The sequence below is a fragment of the Ranitomeya imitator genome, chromosome 10, assembly GCF_032444005.1.
Source record: "Ranitomeya imitator isolate aRanImi1 chromosome 10, aRanImi1.pri, whole genome shotgun sequence".
NCBI lineage: Eukaryota > Metazoa > Chordata > Amphibia > Anura > Dendrobatidae > Ranitomeya > Ranitomeya imitator.
In genome coordinates this window covers 123,912,452-123,934,439 of record NC_091291.1, presented here as the reverse complement: position 1 = coordinate 123,934,439, position 21,988 = coordinate 123,912,452, and the positions used below count along the sequence as shown (strand labels likewise).

Below are 21,988 nucleotides of genomic sequence, written 5' to 3'. Positions count from 1 at the left end.
CGATCAGCCTCCAGGAGGTGTTTAATTCCGCTGCAGCGCCCCCGCAGGAAAAAATCTAACACTGCACACTACTCATTGAAATTAGCCACCTTTATATTTGAGTTTTTGACTAGTCCTCCACTGCGATTTGTAGTTAATATCCACTCTACAAATAAATGGGGGTCCCGAATGCGCCCCTCTGTTGACTTAGAGTTTACTAATGGGTTAGTATGTACTACTGAAAAAAAAAAGAAACCAAAATCAACAAAACTGATTTTCTAAACCCATTAAGGACTGAAATGTTACTGAAATATATTAGGAAATAGTCACTGCGTATGCTTTACTATTTTATCCATGCGTGTGTATTATTAGAGGGCCCCTTTAAATCATGTACATTTGTGTCCTTCCTTGCTTTTCCTTAATACTTAACGTTTCCCAAGTTGAGTGCCGCTACATGACCAGCTTTGAAAAAACTAAAAGAATTTGCATTACTCTGCTAGGAGATGTTTCTGCTATATTTGGCCACCTAGTGGTTGCAATGTGGTTTGCAGCTTATTGAGTGTTTTCATAGCACATAGTGAAAATGGAATTACTAATGAAAGGATGAAAATATCCTGTATTCTTTAATATTAACTTTTATCAACTAGTTGGGATTTAAATCACATTTCAACCTAAAGTGAGGGCGGGTCTTTATCTACAGGAAGTGAGGGCGGGTCTTTATCTACAGGAAGTGAGGGCGGGTCTTTATCTACAGGAAGTGAGGGCGGGTCTTTATCTACAGGAAATGTTGGTGGGTCTTTATCTACAGGAAGTGAAGTTGGGTCTTTTCAGGAAGTGAGGGTGGTTCTTTGACTATCTACAGGCAGTGAGGGCGGATCTTTATCTACAGGAATTGAAGGCGGGTGTTTGTCTGTACAGGAAGTGGCAACTATCTACAGGAAGTGAGGGCAGGTCTTTACAGGACATGAGAGTGGGTCTTTAACTACAGGAAGTAAGTGAGGATGGGTCTTTATCTACAGGAAGTGACTGCGGGTCTTTACAGGAAGTGGGGGAGGGTCTTTGTCTATCTACAGGAAGTGCGGCAAGTCTTTAGCTACAGGAAGTGGGGCAGGTCTTTGACTATATACATGAAGTGGGAATGGATCTTTGTCTCTACGGAAGAGGGGGGTCTTTGTTTATCTAAACAAAGTGGTGACAGGTATTTGTTTATTTGTCCACAGGGAGTGGGGCTGGGTTTTTGTCTCTCTACAGGAAGTGGTAATGGGTCTTTGTCTTTCTAAGGCAAGCGGGGCAGATTTTTGCCTATCTACAGGAAGTGACAGTAGGTCTTTGTCTCCTACGGAAGTCTTTCTACAGGATTAGGGGAAGGTTTATGTCTTGCTACAGGAATTTGGGGCTTACTTTTTTAATCTCTGTTCCTGTTCTCCTGTCTGTCAAATTGCTTACAGGCATAACCAAAAGGCGGGCTTTCACTTCAGGGCAGGCAAGCTATTGGACAATGACAGGAACAATGCATTCTGGAGAGTTGAGGAATAATACTAATAGAATACTGGTTGAGAGGAACCAACTGCTCAAAGAGAGTGGATGGCAAATTGCAGAGCATAAAAAAAATGTGAACAGCTTTTAGACATATTGGACTAGTAGATTTTTCACCAAAAGCATTTTAGCATGGGGAATAACGACAGCAAGAATACATTTCTCCACAGGCTTTATATGGAAGGAACCCTTTAAGGGTTTTTATCAAAAACTGTGAATTTACTGAATGGTTTGTATTATCTACTAGTCCAAGATCACTGACTAACAGCTGACTCTATAGTATTATTGAAGGTCATTATAGGTCATAAAGGGGATTACACCACTTGTGATCTTCTCAATGCTCCACAACTCCTACTGAGGCGGAGCGGAGCCGTATAAGTATTCCACGTTTGCCCATTCATCTCATTGTCTGCCATGTAATATTAGATTTTCTTCATACTAAAAGGATTAGGCTTCAAGATACAAAACCTGTAGGACTCTGTGGTCTTATTTTCCGTGTATTTTGGTTAATGAGCAGAGCTGTTCGAGACATCGATGTCTTGCAGGTAACATCTGAACCGTCCTTTGGGTTGGTTTCTCATATTTATCCTGCCAAGCTTATTTTTACCTCTATTTCTTGCTCTTGTGTCTTGCATTTGCCTCCCGTGTGAGCTCTAATTTGCTGCTAACAGCTTCTGCTTCTTGGCTTGCCTCATTAATTACGCAATTCCTATAACAGCCACCATCTTTTTTTCTTTTCTTGTTTGGCTATTGCTGAGTTTTGCAACATTTTTTTTTTCTCTATATTTGTGACCTGTTCATTTTCTTATCTGTTTTCTCTTTCTTTTTTTTCCTTCCTTTCTTTCCTATGATTTCTCCCACCTCCTTCCTCTATCCCCGAATTCTCCCTTGTCTATTATGTGTCACTTCAACCACCCCTGGACATCCATTCTTCTACATGCACCAATTACTCTCGCCAACAACCTCTTTCCTTGGAATCATTGCATCAGCAACCAATATCGGGAACTATACTGTGTCATCCACCGCCGCAGCTTTGCTCGCCTTATTTGTGACTGTACTTTTCTCTTAAACTGCTTTTTACTTTGATCCTTTAGATCTTTCTCTCATCTAGAGAGAAGCAACCATTCGAGCAAACCCATATCATGTGTCTTGAGGTTTTATTTAAATTTTTTTTTTTTTTTTTTTTTGGGGTGGGGGGAAGTTTAAGGAATTTTGGGACAACATTCATTTCTAACTCATAACTTCCACCAAAAGTCACTTCTAAACAGGAGGGTGGCTTTAGGAGGTGGAGTTATAGTATCATTGGGCGGAGGGGTTTTATAAAGGGGCAAGAGGTATCATGATCTAAGGGAACGTGAGGCAAACATCTTGTATACGTTAAACCTTATAGGGGTTGTCTCATTTTATACATGGCATAAATAGATGCGGATCCGTCCTCTGAGAACTTGACCCTGGGAATGAAGCGGTGCTTGCACATGCGTAGCTTTCTCCATACACTTGCATGGGATCTTCAAAAATTCACAAGCCCACTTACTAAGCAAATTTCCGGATCTTCCTGTAAAATGGTTGAAGAAGCTGCTCACCACTCCATTTCTTGTGTCAATCAGTGGGGATCTGTTCTCAAGGTTCTCCAAAATTTATGGCACGTCAACCTAAATGTCCCAGATTGGAATATTTCCTTTAAACTACGTCAACTCAATTAATTTTTATTTATTTAGTTTTTTTAAGAAGCAAAAAGGAAACCAATTAATGTGGCGGCAAATATATGAATGGGCATTTAACAGGCGTCTCGAAATCCCATTACGGTGATTAGTTCTATATGTATCAAGCAAATATATGTTCTGATCATGGTGATGTTTAAAGGGGATTGTCAATCATTAAAAAATAGTCTATGTATAGTTTTTGTTTTTAAGAGTCGTCCCTTCCCTTTTTTTTTTTAAGAGCAATCGTTTATGGGCTCGAAGGTTATCATGATGAATGGAGCCACCTCGGGTGGGATTAAAGTAGACTCCTTTTATAATCCTGGTCAACTCTTTAAATGCAGTATTGTATGCTATGTATTCGGTCTTATGTTGGAAGTCAAGGAAAATGAATCGTTAATATTTATCAATTGTCCATTATAATGTTTAAATTTGATTTGGAGTGATATCCCTTAAAAAGATACAGAATCAAAGCACACACACCAAGATTAAATTAGTTGGCTAATTAAGGGCAACAATTCTTTTGGAAAGTGCCATCTTTTCCTTCTGAACGTAGAAATATTCTTAGAAAATATTTTTCTAATAGTTTCAATTCAGCTTTGCAAATTCTGCATGGACAAATCGTACTTAAACTGTGCGGAGCCCAATGTAACTGTGTAATGCTCTTTGCTTGATGCCATGGCGGCCTCGCGAGGGTTTGTTTTAGCCCGCGAAAATTGTATGAAAATGATTAGTCGTATCACACAATAGTTCCTTGTTAAAGCTTTCATCTATAGAAATATTGCTCAACCATAATGGGAAACTGACGTGACTTTGCATAGAAGTAAAAACAAAGCTTAATCTTCTGATTGATGGTGCTCGGATTCCTCCAGTTCGGTGTCCTTGAGTAGGTAGTAGACCTAGGAAAAAAAAAAGAATTGTAATCCAGCACCATGGAAAAATGAAAAATTTTAATTTTATTCAAAAGTTTCCATAAAAGATGTTAGATTAAAGGGGGAAATTAAAAAGCATGTTTAAACCTTACGCATTTCGGACTGTGAACGAGTCCTTGTTTACGGTATATTTAAACTTTTGAATAAAATTTGGAATTTTAATTTTTCCTTTGCACTGGATTACAATCCTTTTATTTCTACGTCTACGTGACTTTGTGCTTCTCATGGGACTGCTGCTACATAATAACACATCAGCAAAAGTTGTCTGCGAGCAATAGTGCACCAATCCATTGCTTGCGTTGGAAACCTTGGCTGGACCGGTCCAGTACCTTTGAGGATGAAGCTTCAGCTTTACTGACCAATTAAAGGGATATTCACAACATTAAAGTGGGTCATGGATAACTTTGGTGGGGGGAATGACCTCCACTGCTGTCTTAAGTAGTCCGATGGACAGTAAATGGAGCTGTGGTTCACATTCATTTCAGAGGCGTTTCTTGGGGTTGGTGATCACATTTAATCTAAGGTATCTCCCACCATAGCATAAAATCCATTAATTTATGTTACAGCCATGTCTTATTATTCTCATCAATCATGTCAGTAGTATTCAGGTTAGTTGGAAAGAAACTTTGCCAATTACCGATGTAGAGTAGTGGAGCAGGTAGTCCTTTCTTGAAGTCATGCTGGCCCATCACTTTTTAGCTTCCTTGATGTTCCTCTGACTGCATCACCAAGATCTGGCTCATGCAAATTGAGGCGTACTGACCTCGTCCTCAACTACGCATGTGCTGCATGCCAACAAGGTTGGCTGGTGATGAAGTATCCCCCAGTTACGAAGTTTAGAAATATCGCTTTGGCAAAGTATTGGATTCCCTGTAAGATGGAAAAACAAGATGGAAATCTAGTTTACGTGTAGATATTCCTCCCCCTGACGTGATCACAGCAAAGTAACATTTTTGGACTGACCCAAAGCGGTTTCCTTTTTAAAATGTTTAATTAAAGTGTTAGAAAACTATTGCAAAGTATCATCTGTCCAGCATGGAAACTGAATCAGTGGCTTGAAAGTGTTTCTTGGAAAAAAAAAGGCACAGTAATGGGGGCTAACAACCTCCCATGTAAGTGAATAGAAGGTTGCTATATATTTGTTTTGTCATTAAAAGAGGTTTATGCTTTTAGAAAAGTGATCACCCAAACTTTAGCTGTAATGTAAAATGACAAAGCTACATTGTAGTTCCCCTGCCAATTTCAGAACAGGCTCTACTTTGCTGTTCCTGCCTCTATTTATTGGCTAATGTTACGACTACAGTAAGCATCACCACTGAACGCTGCAGCTAATCACTGAGCTCAGTGACCCTAGCACTTTAGACAGCACAAGCCAAAATACAAAAATCGGATCAGCAGCAGGGGGGCGACGCTGGACCTGATGAGGTAAGGACTATCTGACTTTCATATTTTACATTACAACAAACACTTGAGCATCCTTTTTCTAACAGTAGGAAACCCCTTTAAGAAAAGCAAAAAAGATTGTGTTTTCTAGGTTTAGAAAAAAAAGTAAACTTTTTTTTCTTCAAAAAACTAGTGCCATCCCTGTCTATGGAATTGTCAAGTATTGATCAGCTTCATTTACTTGAATAGGGATGAACTGCAGTACCAAACACAGCCCATGGACAAGCATGGCATTATTTCTGGAAAAAAAGTACTTTTTTTTAAATTATATTGTCATTCCTAATTTTAAGAACTTAATTTAGTTTAGCTACTAATTTTACTTTGATGTTGATTATTTGCACATTCAACATCATAAAAACTTCTTAAAGGGGACCTTTCACGTTAATTTGACTACTGAAATTAGAGGTTACACTGTGCAGGCTGTAGAGCAACAATAAAAATGGTTCCTGTATTGTAGTAATGTGATGTGCCGGAGCTGAAAAATCAAGTTTTAAAGCCATGTGCAAATTAATCTGGAAGTGCAAATTGAGTATATTTAAAGGGAACCTGTTACCTCACCCAAAATCGCGGGTGAGGTAACCCACCGGCATCAGGGGCTTATCTACAGCATTCTATAATGCTGTAGATAAGCCCCCGATGTATCCTAAAAGATGAGAAAAAGACGTTAGATTATACTCACCCAGGGGCGTTCCTGCTGTTGGCCCGGGTCCGGCGCCTCCCATCTTCTTTCCATGACGTCCTCTTCTGGTCTTCACGCTGCGGCTCCAGCGCAGGCGTACTTTGTCTGCCCTGTTGAGGGCAGAGCAAAGAACTGCAGTGCGCAGGCGCCGGGCCTCTCTGACCTTTCCTGGCGCCTGCGCACTGCAGTACTTTGCTCTGCCCTCAACAGGGCAGACAAAGTACACCTGCGCTGGAGCCACAGCGTGAAGACCAGAAGAGGACGTCATCTGATGAAGATGGGAGGCGCCGGACCCGGACCAACAGCGGGACCGCCTCTGGGTGAGTATAATCTAACGTCTTTTTCTCATTTTTTAGGATACATCGGGGGCTTATCTACAGCATTACAGAATGCTGTAGATAAGCCCCTGATGCCAGTGGGCTTACCTCACCCGCGATTTTGGGGGTGACAGCTTCCCTTTAAATAGTCAGATTATATTGACACGCCCCCACAGGCAAATTAGCACTTCCATGCTAATTTTCTTGCGGTTTTAAAGCTAGTTTTCTCAGCACTGGCTCATCGGATTACTATAAGACTGGTATCATTTTTATTATTGTACTTGGACCCATACAGCCAGTTTCAAAAATAAAATTGTCCTGATGGGTTCCCTTTGTCTTTAATTTTATAGTTTACTTTTGTACTTGTTAAAAAGGAAGTCAATGCGTAGGATGTAACACTAACGCTATACAATGAGTGAATACATTAGGAACCAGTACAATCTCTGAGCCATGTTAACCTGAATATTCATGAATAATGTACCGCTAGTGCCTGATGACTCAGAAGCGTTACTGGCTCCTGGTACGTTCACTCTTACAAAGTATCGTGATAAAAGTTGCTCCACATTGTAGATTTCTACCACAATGAAGACTTCTACCAAGATGTGTAGACATAGTAGACTTCAACCAATGAGTGTTATATAGTATACTTCTACCAGGACAAGTAAACACAACTGACTTCTACCAAGATATGTAGGCATTGTAGACTTCTATCAATGCTTCTATATATAGTAGATTTCTACCAGGGCAAGTCAACATAACAGACTTCTCCCAAGACGTGTAGGCATAGTTGGCTTGTACCAATGCGTGTATACATACAGTAGTAGACTTCTACCACCACAAATCAAAATAAGACTTCTACCAAGACATGTAGGCATAGTAGACTTCTACTAGTGCAAGTATAGATAGTAGACTTCTACCAAGACGTGTAGACATAGTAGACTTCCACCAGTGCATGTATACATAGTAGACTTCTACCAAAACGTGCAGATATAGCAGACTAATGCCAAGATATCTAGACATAGTAGACTACTACCAATGCGTGTACACATAGTAGACTTCTATCAATAAGTGTAGACGTCTTCCAGCACATAGTACACATCTACAAGTATGCGTAGATATAGTACATTTCTATCAAGACTTGTAGTCTTCTACAAAGACGCGTAGGCATAGTAGACCTCTACCAATGCATTTACTCATGGTAAACTTCTACCAATGGACAGAGCAGACTTCTTCCAATACGTGTAGACATAGTAGACGTCTACTAATGCGTTTACAAAAAGTAGACTTCCACCAATAGATATAGTAGACTTTTTCCAATACGTGCAGAGTACACTTTTACCAATGAGTTTACACATAGTAGACTTCTAGCAATGGACATAAACCTCTTCCAATATGTTAGACACAGTAGACTTCTACCATTGAATTTATACATTGTAGACTTCTACCAATAAACGTAGTAGAGTTCTTCCAATAAGTGTAGACATAGTAGACTTCTACTAATAGATTTAGTAGACTTCCAGTAGGTGTAGATATAGTACACTTTTACAAATGCGTTTACACATAGTAGACTTCTACCAATAGGCGTAGTTTCTCCAATTCACGCAAGCACATTTCCTACCCCAAGCCCAAAGTGTGCCAATTTTCAGACTCCCAAGAAACTATTATTTTTCTAGACTTTTAGACTTGTATAGACAACTAATAAAAAGCAACAATTATAGAAAAACAGTGAAACCATTGTTTATGTAAAATAACCTAACATATTGTGTAATTAGATTGATTATCTGTTAATGGTTTCCTCATCTCTGAAAATTTTGTCATTGACCCTCTGTGTTACACCTTACAAATAAAAGTTTGATGACATTTATGCAAATATTTAAAAGAAGAGATGGATAAATCTCATATGCTTACCTCTATTTTATTGACCACGTCATCTTACAGTTGAGCAAATTTATTCACAGATCCTGGTTCAGTAGACACATTGGTAATGTATGGCCACTGGAACATAGCCCTAAAAACTACCTCTTACCTACCAGGGCCACTACTCATTAGTAGGCTCATCAAGATATCATGCATGCGTTGTGCCGCCATAAAAACGTTGCAAAGATCTACTAATCAGAAGAGGCGTCAGGAATACTGGCAGGCTGGAGGAGGCTCACAGTTCTCTTGTCCGGCATCCATTCACTACTGATGTGGCTGCTGGACCAAGGTCTTTTGAATCTAAGGCAGGAAAACTTTTTTAAGGGATTATACAGCCATTCTGAAATGGATTTTCATAGTACATGTACCGGTTTCATCAGGTCTAAAAGATCTATTTACAAATTCTATCTTGTGAAGGACATGTTCAACCTATCTGGATGCTCGAAAGGTGAAGTTAAAGGGAACCCGTCATATTGTACATGCATTTTGTGGGCAGCATGGTAGTAAATAGTAGGGGGAACTCAATAGAATGATATATAGTTTTCTGGAAAAAAGATTCAATAAAACTTGTATTTTATCCATTTAAACCCCTGCTCCTTTTGTGCTTAGGAGTCCAGTGGGTGCTTCTGTTTTGTGTACACAGTCATATGAGGCGATTTACGACTCACTGATTAGGACCGCCCTTTGGACTTCTAGAAGGAGCAGAGAATTAAAAGAATAAATAAAAGTTTCTTTGAGTCGTTTTTTTCCACCAAAACGATATATCAATCTGTTCATCTCCACTTGCTCTATGACATGCTGTCTGCGGAATATAGATCACTTTGTGACACTTTTCCTTTAAAATGGATTGAAATCACCAAGTTTCTGCTGACTTTTGTGAATCATGCCTGTGCAGGCCAGGGTGTGGATAATTTCTGAATGGCTTTCATTGTAGCGGGGTGCAACGTTAAACAAAAAAGAAAAGAATGGATAAATGAGTACAATACCAATCAAATTGGTGCTTTTGGATATTAGGATATTTAGGCAGTATTGCCATATTGTAGCCCTGTAACATTTTCTAGAACTACCGTATTTTTCGGACTATAAGACGCACCGGACCATAAGACGCACCCCAAATTTGGGGTGAAAATTGCAGAAAAAAAGATTTTTTTCTATCAGATGGGGATCCGTCGTATTGTCCGAATTTAGAGTATCTTACCTGAGGGCTGGCGGTGGCAGAGCAGGGTCACAGGAGGCATGGTGTCGGCAGAGGTGCGGTGATGCGCTGGGCGATATGGTGTGCACCTGAGCAGGGTCCCTTCCTGTTTAGGTGGTTCACGCCGCCGCCTGGTGTCCATGGGAGGGGTTGCAGCAGTGCTGTGGTGGCGGCAGAGGTGCGGGGATGATGAGGCGGAGTGAGCGGTATGGTGTGAGCAGGGTCCCTTCCAAAGGTGAGGTGACGCAGCGGCCCGGTATCCAAGGTAAGCAGCAGAGCCGGGTGAATCGTGGCTTTATCAGTGGCGGCGGCCATCTTCCTGAGACCGCGCGTGCGCAGATGAAGTGCTCTGCTTCCCGGGGCTTCAGGAAAATGGCCGCGGGAGGCCGCGCGTGCGCAGATGGAGATCGCGGCAGCCATTTTCCTGAAGCCGAGTTCGTGATTTAGATCACCTGTGGAAGGGACCCCGCTCACGCCATACCACTCACTGCGCCTCCTCATCCCCGCACCTCTGCCGCCGCACCTCTGCCGCCGCCACACCACTGCGGGTAAGCCTGCATTACAACTATAAGATGCACCCCCCATTTTCCTCACATTTTTTGGGGGGAAAAGTGCGTCTTATAGTCCGAAAAATACGGTATTGTTATAATTTAGCTTCAATGCCGATGAACACACCCAACGGCCATATTGATGACATTAAGGTTACCCAATTCTTTGCTTTTATGAACTTTAGGGATGACGAGTTTCCATTCTTGGTGAGGTTTCTGGAATTTTTGTCATGACTGACCCCTGCCCATTAATAACCCATATTAACCATTGTACTTATTGTATGAGCAATGTCATATTTGATTTTTATACATATCAACGATATGTTCTTCAAAAAGGATGAACTCCGGCACACCCTTTTTTTTATTTTTGCGGCTTCAAAAGTTCTGTAAATAAACATCGTGTACGACTCTCCTGGCTTCACCTCTTCACATTCTCTCTGCTTCTTCTCCGAATCTCGGCTTGTCCATTCTCCGGCTTGCTGAAAGGATTTGTCTGTGAGTGACATTTTATAAAAAAGAAAAAAAAAAGAATGGATGGAGCATGTATGTATAAGCGTTGAACAAAGCCAAAAGCCATATACTTGTATCTCTTGTACAGTTAATTTCACTGGTGGAGAATTTCCTATTAATAAAATTCTAGAAAAAAAAATATAAGGAGTGTGGAACTTTTATTTGTGGGTGTTATGGATAAAGTGGAATCTGTCTGCAAAACTACTCTGATGTCCCGTAGAATCCAATTTCTCATTCCCAGCTTGAGCGAAATTTACGGCTACGAAAAATTGTACCTGGAAGATCATCCCGCTGTTTCCTTTTTCAGCTAAAGTGGTTTCCTACTGTAAAAACAAAATTGTGTGAGTACACGGTGAAGAACGTGAGCCTGAAAATAGGCGGGATTGTTGAGCACTGTACTCGTGGCAGAATATGTTCGATGACAGGGGGCCAACTTTTCCTCCGCTGTGTGCACATATATTACTAATGGAACCAAGGTCTTTAGGTCATTTCTATATGGTTTAAAGCTGGAATATGTCACTCTGTAGGAAAATACGGTTACAATATAGGATATCACGTCATGAACAATTAAAGAGGCTGTCCACTACTTTTTCATTAATGATCGACCCGTAGGATAGGTCATTAGTGTCTGATCTTTCGGGGTCCGACACCACCACCTGCGGTGATCAGCTGTTTTCAGTGTTGACCAGGACTGCTCGATTGTGGAACTGTTCTGTCTTCTGATAGTGGCCGAGGGAGGCTACTGCACATCCGCCTCCTAGTCAGATCAATAGGGTGTCAGGTGTTGGACCCTAACCGATCAGACATTGATGACCTATCCTAAGGATATGTCTTTAATGAAAAAGCAGTGGACAACCTCTCTAAGGAAAAGTCAGGCTCTCTTAATGATACATGAAAGTGTGATTTTAATAGGTATCGCAATCCATGTAAACAAATTACGTTTCGGTCAACAAGTCCTTCTTCAGGCTTAAATCAATATAATTAACAGGAAAAAGGGCTAAATTACAATTCCAAACATGTGACAAAATTCGGAATTGTAATTTAGCCTTTTTTCCTTTTAAAATCACACTTTCTCGCATCATTAAGAGTGCCAGGTTTTTCCTTATTTGTACATTACTATATGGAGCGGGCTCAGGAGCTGAGCCCGCTCCATACAGCGCAGATACTGGGTGTGTTACACAGCTTCCACCGGAGAGTAACGCTAAGTTCACACTGCACTAGCAGCAGCCCGTTCAGCACATACGCTAACGTGCTGCTGCTAGCGCAAGTGCCGGCACTACATCGCGCTAGCGCAGATAGAGCATCTGCTAGCTCTATCTGCGCTAGCAGTGACGGACCCGGAAATGCTGCAGCCCGCGCCCCTCAATGACTGCACATCCCTAGCGCATGCCCATTGTGGGCGTGCGCTAGCTATGCGTCCGACATTGCTGTCAATGGCGGCCGTAACACTACGTTACACCGCGTTTATGCCGCGGTGTAACGTAGTCCATCTAACGTACTGCCTAGACGCAGTGTGAACCCAGCTTGCCTGTTGCGATAGGAGCTAACTATGATTGCAACAGTTTTACCTCTTAAGTGCTTCTATCAGTCGCGGCCGTGGCAATTAAGAGGTTAGGAATTGTAGGGCGAGGGGGCGCATGATCCAGGCGTTTATCGATGGGTTTTTACGTCAGCTGGGAGCTTGCTGAAGGCCCTCATGTCTGCATGGGCTTCATAAGAGGCTGGAAATTATATAGGTAATAGATCAAGCAATCATAGGATCAAGTCCACCAAGGGGACTAAAAAATGTAATAAAAAATCTGAAAAATATATATATGAAAAAGGAACAACCACTATAAACGTTAAAAATTTCCAGTATTGCAAATGGCAAAATCCATAAAAAGAGAGAGAAGTTATTTGGCTATAGCTGTGAACTATAATTGTTCAAACTAATAAAGTATTTAAAACATTCAACCCATACTGAGAATGCCGAAACAGACGATCGCAGAATTGCTGTTTTTTTTTTCTAGTCACGTCACTTCCCCCCCAAAAAAATGGAATAAAAAGTCCCATGGACCCCAAAATGGTATCCGTAAAAAACTACAGTTCTCCCCACAAAAATAAAGCTCTCATACCGCCCTGTTGATCGAAAAAGAAAAAAGTTATGGCTCTCAGGATGGTGTGACTGAAGCCAATTTTTTATGTGTATGTAGTAAAACAAAAAAGAAAAAACTATCAGAGTTTCGTATGACTCATTCAACAAAGTTACCAGGTAGACTTTGTATAAACAAAGATCCCAAAAACTGTGCAATTGCGTTTGTTTGTTTTTTCATTTTCCCTCTTAACTTATAATGTACGTCAGTAAAAAAATTCTATGATAAAAATAGCGGTGTCATTCAAAACTACAACTCGTCCCCCAAGAAACAAGTCCTCATTAGGATATGTCGATAGAAGCGATGGCTCTTGGAAAAAGGGGAGGAAAAAACGAAATAAAAGAAAATGAAAAATCCCTCATTTTTTAATGGGTTAATAAAGACTTCCAAAGCGAACTGAGAGTAATGAAGCTTCCTAATGTGTTGTTGAAAAATGACCTATGAGTTAAATCAAGGTTGTGTGAGGCAATTTTTTTTTTCAGATTACAATTTTTATTCAAAAATATTAGTAATCCTGTAATTTTTACACTTCCCACTGGTGTTGTTTTAGAAACTAACTTCCTTTTGTTTAAGGAAGAGTTTTTCAGCACCTGATAACACCTTTATATAATGCTGGTGGCACCAATTCCAATAGGTGATTTCACAGCTGACCCTGCTCCCATTCCCCTCACATTGTACTTTGCACACGCTCATTAGATGCTTCAATACAATAGCTAGGGTCAGAGTCTTCTCAGTGCTGCTAATGTGCATGTGAGTTTCCTGAAATAACAGGAAGTTATAGTCTAAAAAAAAGCCCTAGTGGCCAATGTGAAAATTGCAACATTTATATATTTTTTTTATTTTTAATATAGGTTGTGATAAAGGATAAAAAAAAACAATGCCAAAATTGAAATATATGTTTTGGATCCTCATCGCTTCGTCAGAGTTGAGAATGGATGCCAAAAACGTATGTCGTTTCGGTTGAGTTGTATGGATACCTGATTCAATATAAATGGGCACTGTGCAATGCTGAGTTCCCCCTGGGGTGGCTCTACAGGTAAACTGGAGACTTAGGTTTACTTACAGATTACATATGATATCTAAAAACTGCAGCAGGGAAATACATTGTGATTTGCTTATTCGTAAAAAAAATAATTTAATTAAATCATGGGGGTCCAAAACTCGGCACCCCCTATTGCTTCGCTGCTACCAGCTTTTGACAGATGCCAATTGTAAACTGTATATGGAGTTGCCCCTCATGGGTACTGCAGAGATTCTAATGATCAGCTATAGAATGGGAATGCCATGTGTCGGACCCCCACTGATCTCATTTTAATCACCTATTTTATGGATGGGTCATCAGTGTCATGACAGTGGAAAACTCCTTTAAAGAACCATTCCAATAAGAGGGGCAACCGATTTAAATAGGACCTGTCACCAGGTGTTTGCTTTTATTTTGTTCTGGCTCCTAACCTGAATATTAAATATTTTTTCTATTATTTTTTTTAACCCCTTCATGACCCAGCCTCTTTTGACCTTAATGACCTGGCCATTTTTTGCAATGCTGACCAGTGTCCCTTTGAGGTAATAACTCAGGAACGCTTCAACGGATCCTAGCGGTTCTGAGATTGTTTTTTCGTGACATATTGGGCTTCATGTTAGTGGTAAATTTAGGTCGATTAATTTTTGCATTAATTTGTGAAAAAAATGGAAATTTGGCGAAAATTTTGAAAATTTTGCAATTTTCAAATTTTGAATTTTTATTCTGTTAAACTAAAAGCGTTATGTGACACAAAATAGTTAATAAATAACATTCCCCACATGTCTACTTTACATCAGCATGATTTTGGAAACAATTTTTTTTTTGTAGGAAGTTATAAGGGTTCAAATTTGACCAGCGATTTCTCATTTTTACAACAAAATTTACAAAACCATTTTTTTTAGGGACCACCTCACATTTGAAGTTATTTTGAGGGGTCTATATGGCTGAAAATACCCAAAAGTGACACCATTCTAAAAACTGCACCCCTCAAGGTACTCAAAACCACATTCAAGAAGTTTATTAACCCTTCAGGTGCTTCACAGCAGCAGAAGCAACATGGAAGGAAAAAATGAACATTTAACTTTTTAGTCACAAAAATGATCTTTAGCAACAATTTTTTTATTTTCCCAAGGGTAAAAAGAGAAACTGGACCCCAAAAGTTATTGTACAATTTGTCCTGAGTACGCCGATACCCCATATGTGGGGGGGAACCACTGTTTGGGCGCACGACAGGGCTCGGAAGGGAAGGAGCGCCATTTGACTTTTTCAATTAAAATTGGCTCCAATCTTTAGCGGACACCATGTCGCGTTTGGAGAGCCCCTGTGTGCCTAAACATTGGAGCTCCCCCACAAGTGACCCCATTTTGGAAACTAGTCCCCCCAAGGAGCTTATCTAGATGCATAGTTAGCACTTTGAACCCCCAGGTGCTTCACAAATTGATCCGTAAAAATGAAAAAGTACTTTTTTCGCAAAAAAATTCTTTTAGCCTCAATTTTTTCATTTTCTCATGGGCAACAGGATAAAATGGATCCTAAAATGTGTTGGGCAATTTCTCCTGAGTACACCAATACCTCATATGTGGTCACAAACCACTGTTTGTGCACACGGCAAAGCTCGGAAGGGAAGGAGCGCCATTTGACTTTTTGAATGAAAAATTAGCTCCAATCGTTAGCGGACACCATGTCGCATTTGGAGAGCCCCTGTGTGCCTAAACATTTGGAGCTCCCTCACATGTGACCCCATTTTGGAAACTAGACCTCCCGTGGAACTAATCTAGATGTGCGGTGACCACTTTAAACCCCCCAAGTGCTTCACAGAAGTTTATAACGCAGAGCCGTGAAAATAAAAAAACAATTTTTCTTTCCTCAAAAATTAGTTTTTTAGCCTGCAATTTTTTATTTTCACAAGAGTAACAGGAGAAATTGGACCCCAACAGTTGTTGTCCAGTTTGTCCTGAGTACACTGTTACCCCATATGTGGGGGTAAACCACTGATTGGGCACACGGCGGGGCTCGGAAGGGAAGTAGTGACGTTTTGAAATGCAGACTTTGATGGAATGGTCTGCGGGCGTCACATTGCATTTGCAGAGCCCCTGATGTGCCTAAACAGTAGCAACCCCCCACAAGTGACCACATTTTGGAAACTAGACCCCCCAAGGAACTTATCTAGATATGTGGTGAGCACTTTGAACCCCCAAATGCTTCAAAGAATTTTATAACGCAGAGCCGTGAAAATAAAAAATCATTTTTCTTTCCTCAAAAATTAATGTTTAGCAAGCAATTTTTTATTTTCACAAGGATAACAGGATAAATTGGACCCCAGTAGTTGTTGCCCAGTTTGTCCTGAGTGTGCTGGTACCCCATATGTGGGAGTAAACCAATGTTTGGGAGCACGTCAGGGCTCGGAAGGGAGGGAGCACCATTTGACTTTTTGAACGCAAGATTGGCTGAAATCAATGGTGGTGCCATGTTGCGTTTGGAGACCCCTGATGTGCCTAACAGTGGAAACCCCTCAATTCTAACTCCAACACTAACCCCAACACACCCGAACCCTAATCCCAGCTCTAGCCATAACCCTAATCACAACCCTAACCCCAACACACCCCCCTGGGTGAAATTGGAGTTAACCCTTTCACCCGATTTGCAGGGACGCGATCCCTCCATGATGCCACATAGGCGTCACAGGTCGGATTGGCACCAACTTTCATGACGCCTATGTCATGACGTCACGGGTCGGGAAGGGGTTAAGAGCTGCAATATAGTTCCAGAGATATAGGCCTTTTGATTTAGTTTGCAAAATAATGTTGATGGTCTTTTCCAATGATGTAGTGTCCTAAAGACACACCCCAGAGGATCCTGTGAGCTATGCCCCCTTCTAATGACCATTCAAATTAGCACCAAATTAAAAGACTGATATCTGTGGAACTCTAAGGAGCATTCAAAAAAAAAAATAAAAAAGCTAAGCATCTGGAATAAATAAGATAAAAGACTGGCTGCTTTTGAAACGGTGACAGGTCTTCTTAAGAAACATTTTTTTGTCAATGTGCTTTACAGTCTACAGCTTTTCTTTAGAGACCTGAGAGCAGAACTTGGCCCTCGCAGATTGCTTTCCTCTAAAATATACTTTTTTATTAAATACCTATAGAAACAACGGCAGGAAATAACTTCGGAACACCGTTTCTAATACCAATATTTCATGAATAAACATCTGGAATATAAGCCAAGTAAGAACAAACAAACAAAAAAAAAACGCAAAATCTAAAGAAGTTATCCAACCTCAAAAAAAGTCTCAACCACAGATATAATAAATTAACAAAATCCGCTATCCTCCTCTCTTCACTCCTCCAGCCCAGCACCGATGTTGAGGCTGTCCTCCTGGTCTTTGTTTATAGGTCAATGATTGACTGCAGTCTTGTGCCGGCCTTTAGTTAGCAAGGTCCAGGATGATCACTTTAACTTCTGTGGGATAAAAAAAGGCAAGTATAAATTTTTTAATATTTTTTTTTTATTTTGTTGAAAGACAATTTAATTCATGTTGCGTCCGTCCTAAAAAATGTCTGATTCTTCCATCATCTGTTACTCCCGTCCATTCGCCTAGCGGCACCAGGGTGCAGAGGACGTGGAGTAGCACGAGTGTTGTAGAATATTCGACTATTTGAAAGGTTTCTTCCCATCTTATGTATATTTCTGCAATAACAAAAAGTTTAAAAAAAAAATTAATAAACATGATGAGTTAAAACATTTCTATTTTTGTATTATTATTTCATTCTCATTTAATCTGTTTTACAAAGAAATTCAGGTTTGGTTCGTTTTAATGATTTTATAGAAAATTTGACCGAAAGATTCAATTTTTATTTAAATAGTGATCTCGGGGCTTGATCGGGTGTCACTATCAAATCAAAAAGAAAACCTCAGAAAACTGTGCGGTGTAGGCTTCTTGATATAAAGGTTCCAAAAGAATTAAAGGAGTATTCTTATCTCCGTAGGCTGCGTCGTCACTTCATGATTGGTGGAGGTCTGACCGCCTGGACTCCGCCATCCTGAAAATGGTTAAGGGGGAACTGCAGCACAGTGCCGTTTAAAACAGACCTCTAACTGTATTTTTTTTTAACTAAGTGCCTCCTCCAAATGCCGGTGTTCCACTGATTCCGGAACAGTTTTTCTTTTTCTTCTGTGCCAAAGTTATGCCTTGTAACAGAGGCAAACATTCCCTTCAACCAACTGGTTCTTTGTGGGCGTGGACATGTTTTGATTGGCCAGCTTTAGAAAGAATTTACGCAAAGAGAAGTTCCGTTGTATACGCCCTGTTGGCTGAAGGGAAAACTTGCACCATTATTACCGGGGGTCATAACTTTGGAACAGAGGGGCACAGAAACAAAAGAAAAAGTGTTCCACAATCAGTAGCGCAACAGCAATTGGAGGAGATACTACGTTTAAATGAAAGAAAAAAAAATCCAATGAAAGTTCCTCTTTAAGACAGGTAGCATTAAATGTTGTGCAGAAAAAGCCATGAACATTGTGCAGAATATATTTCAATGGCGATTTAATTAGAAAGGCACAAAATTATTTCTTTAATATACTAAGGTACAATATTGGCACTGCGGAGATATGGCTAGGTGACTGATGAGACTGGAAAAAAAAGAAATAAGCCGAGGACAGAGGACTGTGCTCTACTTCAGTTGTAAAACAACATTATTCGCGGAAGTGAAATACCAGTATACAGGCAGGAGTCAACAGGGAGTGGCTTTGGCTGCCTGGCGATACTAGTCCTGGGCTGCCATTCATCCACCATAATTCAAAAAGTATAATTTCTCCTTGCGGAGAGTGACATGATAAGCATGTCGAGATGAGGAGACTTAAAGCCGCAATGCTCCTCTGGGAAATATGCAAATTGTCTCTTCATAGAGGAAGAGGACGAGAACTCTAGTGCCACCTATTGGAAGGTAGCAATCCTAACAGTCAATGTCGACCCTTTAACGAGCCTTGTCACGTGACTTAGGATAATAGCCAAACCAGAATCTCAATTTGCAGACACTGTGTTTCAGGGTACTGCCGCTCATCAGTGCAATGAGATTCTGGTTTGGCTATTATCCTAAGTCATGTGACAAGGCTCGTTAAAGGGTCGATATTGACTGTTAGGATTGCTGCTTCCAATAGGTGGCACTAGAGTTCAAGTCCTCTACCTCTCTGAAGAGACAATTTGCATCCACCATAATTATAATTTCTGGGTAACTAAAATTCAGAAGGAAAGTGTCATAAAAAAATAACACGTTAGATGTCATTTTTATATGTTTTGATAATTTTCTTGAATTTTCTATGTCATTATCTACGGTATAATAGAAAAAAAATTCTAAAATATTGGTGGTTTCACTTTCGTCACTAGGTCTTATACTAGACTCATGCCTCCTGTTCTTTACAGATTACTTTTAGGAGTTTCATCATTACAGACAGGATTACAATGTAAGGTATATAGTAGACATAATTTCAGTAGGTGATGTCACAGCTCACCTCCTCCTCCTGTACAATGACTGATAACACCTCTATATACAGTAGATAACACAGGATCCACCATTCACAATAGGTGATATCACAGCTCACCTCCTCCTGTGCAATGACTGATAACACCTCTATATACAGTAGATAACACAGGATCCACCATTCACAATAGGTGATGTCACAGCTCACCTTCTCCTGTACAATGACTGATAACACCTCTATATACAGTAGATAACACAGGATCCACCATTCACAATAGGTGATGTCACAGCTCACCTTCTCCTGTACAATGACTGATAACACCTCTATATACAGTAGATAACACAGGATCCACCATTTACAATAGGTGATGTCACAGCTCACCTCCTCCTCCTGTACAATGACTGATAACACCTCTATATATAGTAGATAACACAGGATCCACCATTCACAATAGGTGATGTCACAGCTCACCTCCTCCTCCTGTACAATGACTGATAATACCGCTATATACAGTAGATAACACAGGATTCTGCATTCACAATAGGTGATGTCACAGCTCACCTCCTCCTGTACAATGACTGATAACACCGCTATGTACAGTAGATAACACAGGATTCACAAATTATATCACAACTCACTTCCTCTCCCTTTCCCCCCCATACATTAACCTTTGCTCAGGTGAAAGTATGCCTAGAAAATACTCATATAGAAGTCACTAAGGGAGTCAGTCTGACGTGGCTGCTGAAAAGAGAAGGAAGTGAGTCTAATGTTAGTTAGTGGCCGGTGTGAAAACTGCACAATTTCATTTTATTTTTTATTCAATGGTGATGTGAAAGATGAAATATTTTTATAGATTTAAGATAGAAACCTGATGCAATCAGTAGGTCATATCCACCTGCTTGTTGGTACCATCTGACCATGACTCCTTGAAGGCTGCCCTAATGGTCATTCCTGTAGGTTTGAGATGTTCTTCGACACAAAGTATATTGGTTATGTGTTCTACGCCCATGGATAACGCTTATAGAAATTACACATTATACTGGTTTATTGCATTTTTCACCTTTTTTGCAGCAGTTAACTAAAGAATTATCAGCAAAATATGGTAATGTAGTCTTGACTTATTTTTATCATCAGACAAGAGCCACGCAATCCCATCCTCTCAGGCTCAGCTTTCAATTTCCTTTAGACATTTTATACAAGGAAATGTAATAAACAATATAAAGTCATTTACTGCAAAGATGCCTAACAAAAGATCTAGTGACTGCTGATCATAATTCCCAGTGTGGCCACATCTAACCACATTCCCCATTTGTTTATCTTTCTAAAGCCACCACCAGCGCGAACTCTGGTTTGGGTACAGGAGCCATTGTAGGCATTCTCATCGTGGTTTTCGTTCTTTTGTTGGTGGCCGTGGATGTAACGTGCTACTTCCTCAACAAGTGCGGTCTGCTTATGTGCATTGCGGTCAATTTCTGCGGAAAGGCTGGTCCCGGGGCAAAAGGCAAAGATATTGAAGAAGGAAAGGCGGCATTTTCGTAAGTCTATTTCTGATGGTCATATCAAATATATATTATAGTCAAATGGATTGTCCAGGACTAAGATGACCTATTTCTAATAATCGTCTTCATTCAACATTCAAAGGGTACTGTTGGGTTTGTGGTTGTAGCCGGGGGCCTACTGAAGGCCCCCAATGCTGCCATGTTGGTACTCTTCTGGTGTCCAGCCAAAGGTTGGTCTTCATTGGACACCATTATTTTTAATATCTACTGTAGACTAAATGTAAGGCTCACTAGATGAGATGGATCCTCTAAGCCTTACGTTTGAGTAGGCACATAGACCCCGGGAGTCAGTGCAGCAAGCAAGAAAGCAAGTAGGCAGTGAACCCTTGGACTATCTTGAAACTTAGGAGCGGGTCACATGAAGTGGAACCCAGCAGGGATGAATTCAAGTACCATCACAAAAACCACATATGGTGGACATAACATAGGACTAGACCACTGTTCCCCAACTCCGGTCCTCAAGATCCACCAACAGGTCATGTTTTCAGGATTTCCTTAGTATTGCACAGGTGATAATTGCATCATCTGCATAGGCAATAATTCCATCACCTGTGCACTACTAAGGAAAGCCTCAAAACATGACCTGTTGGTGGCTCTCGAGGACCGGAGTTGGGGAACACTGGACTAGAGTGTCAAACCCAAGACACAGCTGTGTGTCTAAATAGGTCTAGGGAGGAGATGTCATTGAACCACTTCAAGAAACTTTCAAAGCCTGACAAGGAGCACAGCAGAGGCAGTGAACCCAGGGGAAGGAAGCAGAGCCCGGGATACCTGGGACAGGCGAGTAACGATAAAGAACCGGATTGAACTGGATTGAAAATAAAAGTGATGAGGGGAAAAAGTTAGTGAAAATATAAGAAAAATAAATAAGAAAAAATTAAAATTAGAATCATAAATAAAAGTTGGTCATTTGGTTTTGCCATGGCTGTAAAAGATTCATTTGTCAAAGTATAAAGTTATTTAATCCGTACAGTAAATTAAAAAAATAACCTGAAATTTTGACGTTTGTTTTTTTTTCTTATTTCATTTTTTTTTTGTCGCC

The 21,988-nt window shown here is 40.4% G+C and overlaps 1 protein-coding gene across 4 annotated transcripts in view; it reads left to right on the top strand.

Annotated features, from left to right (window-relative positions):
* Positions 1–21,988, top strand: part of NCAM1 (neural cell adhesion molecule 1) — a 362,053-nt gene that overhangs the window by 326,925 nt on the left and 13,140 nt on the right. For 3 of the 4 annotated variants that reach the window (XM_069741707.1, XM_069741708.1, XM_069741709.1), the window contains exon 16: positions 20,715–20,922. In XM_069741707.1, the coding sequence (XP_069597808.1) occupies positions 20,715–20,922 (208 nt within the window). Of the gene's footprint in view, positions 1–2,504; positions 3,413–20,714; positions 20,923–21,988 lie in introns of those variants that run through there. The other variant, XM_069741710.1, reaches the window with a different exon arrangement.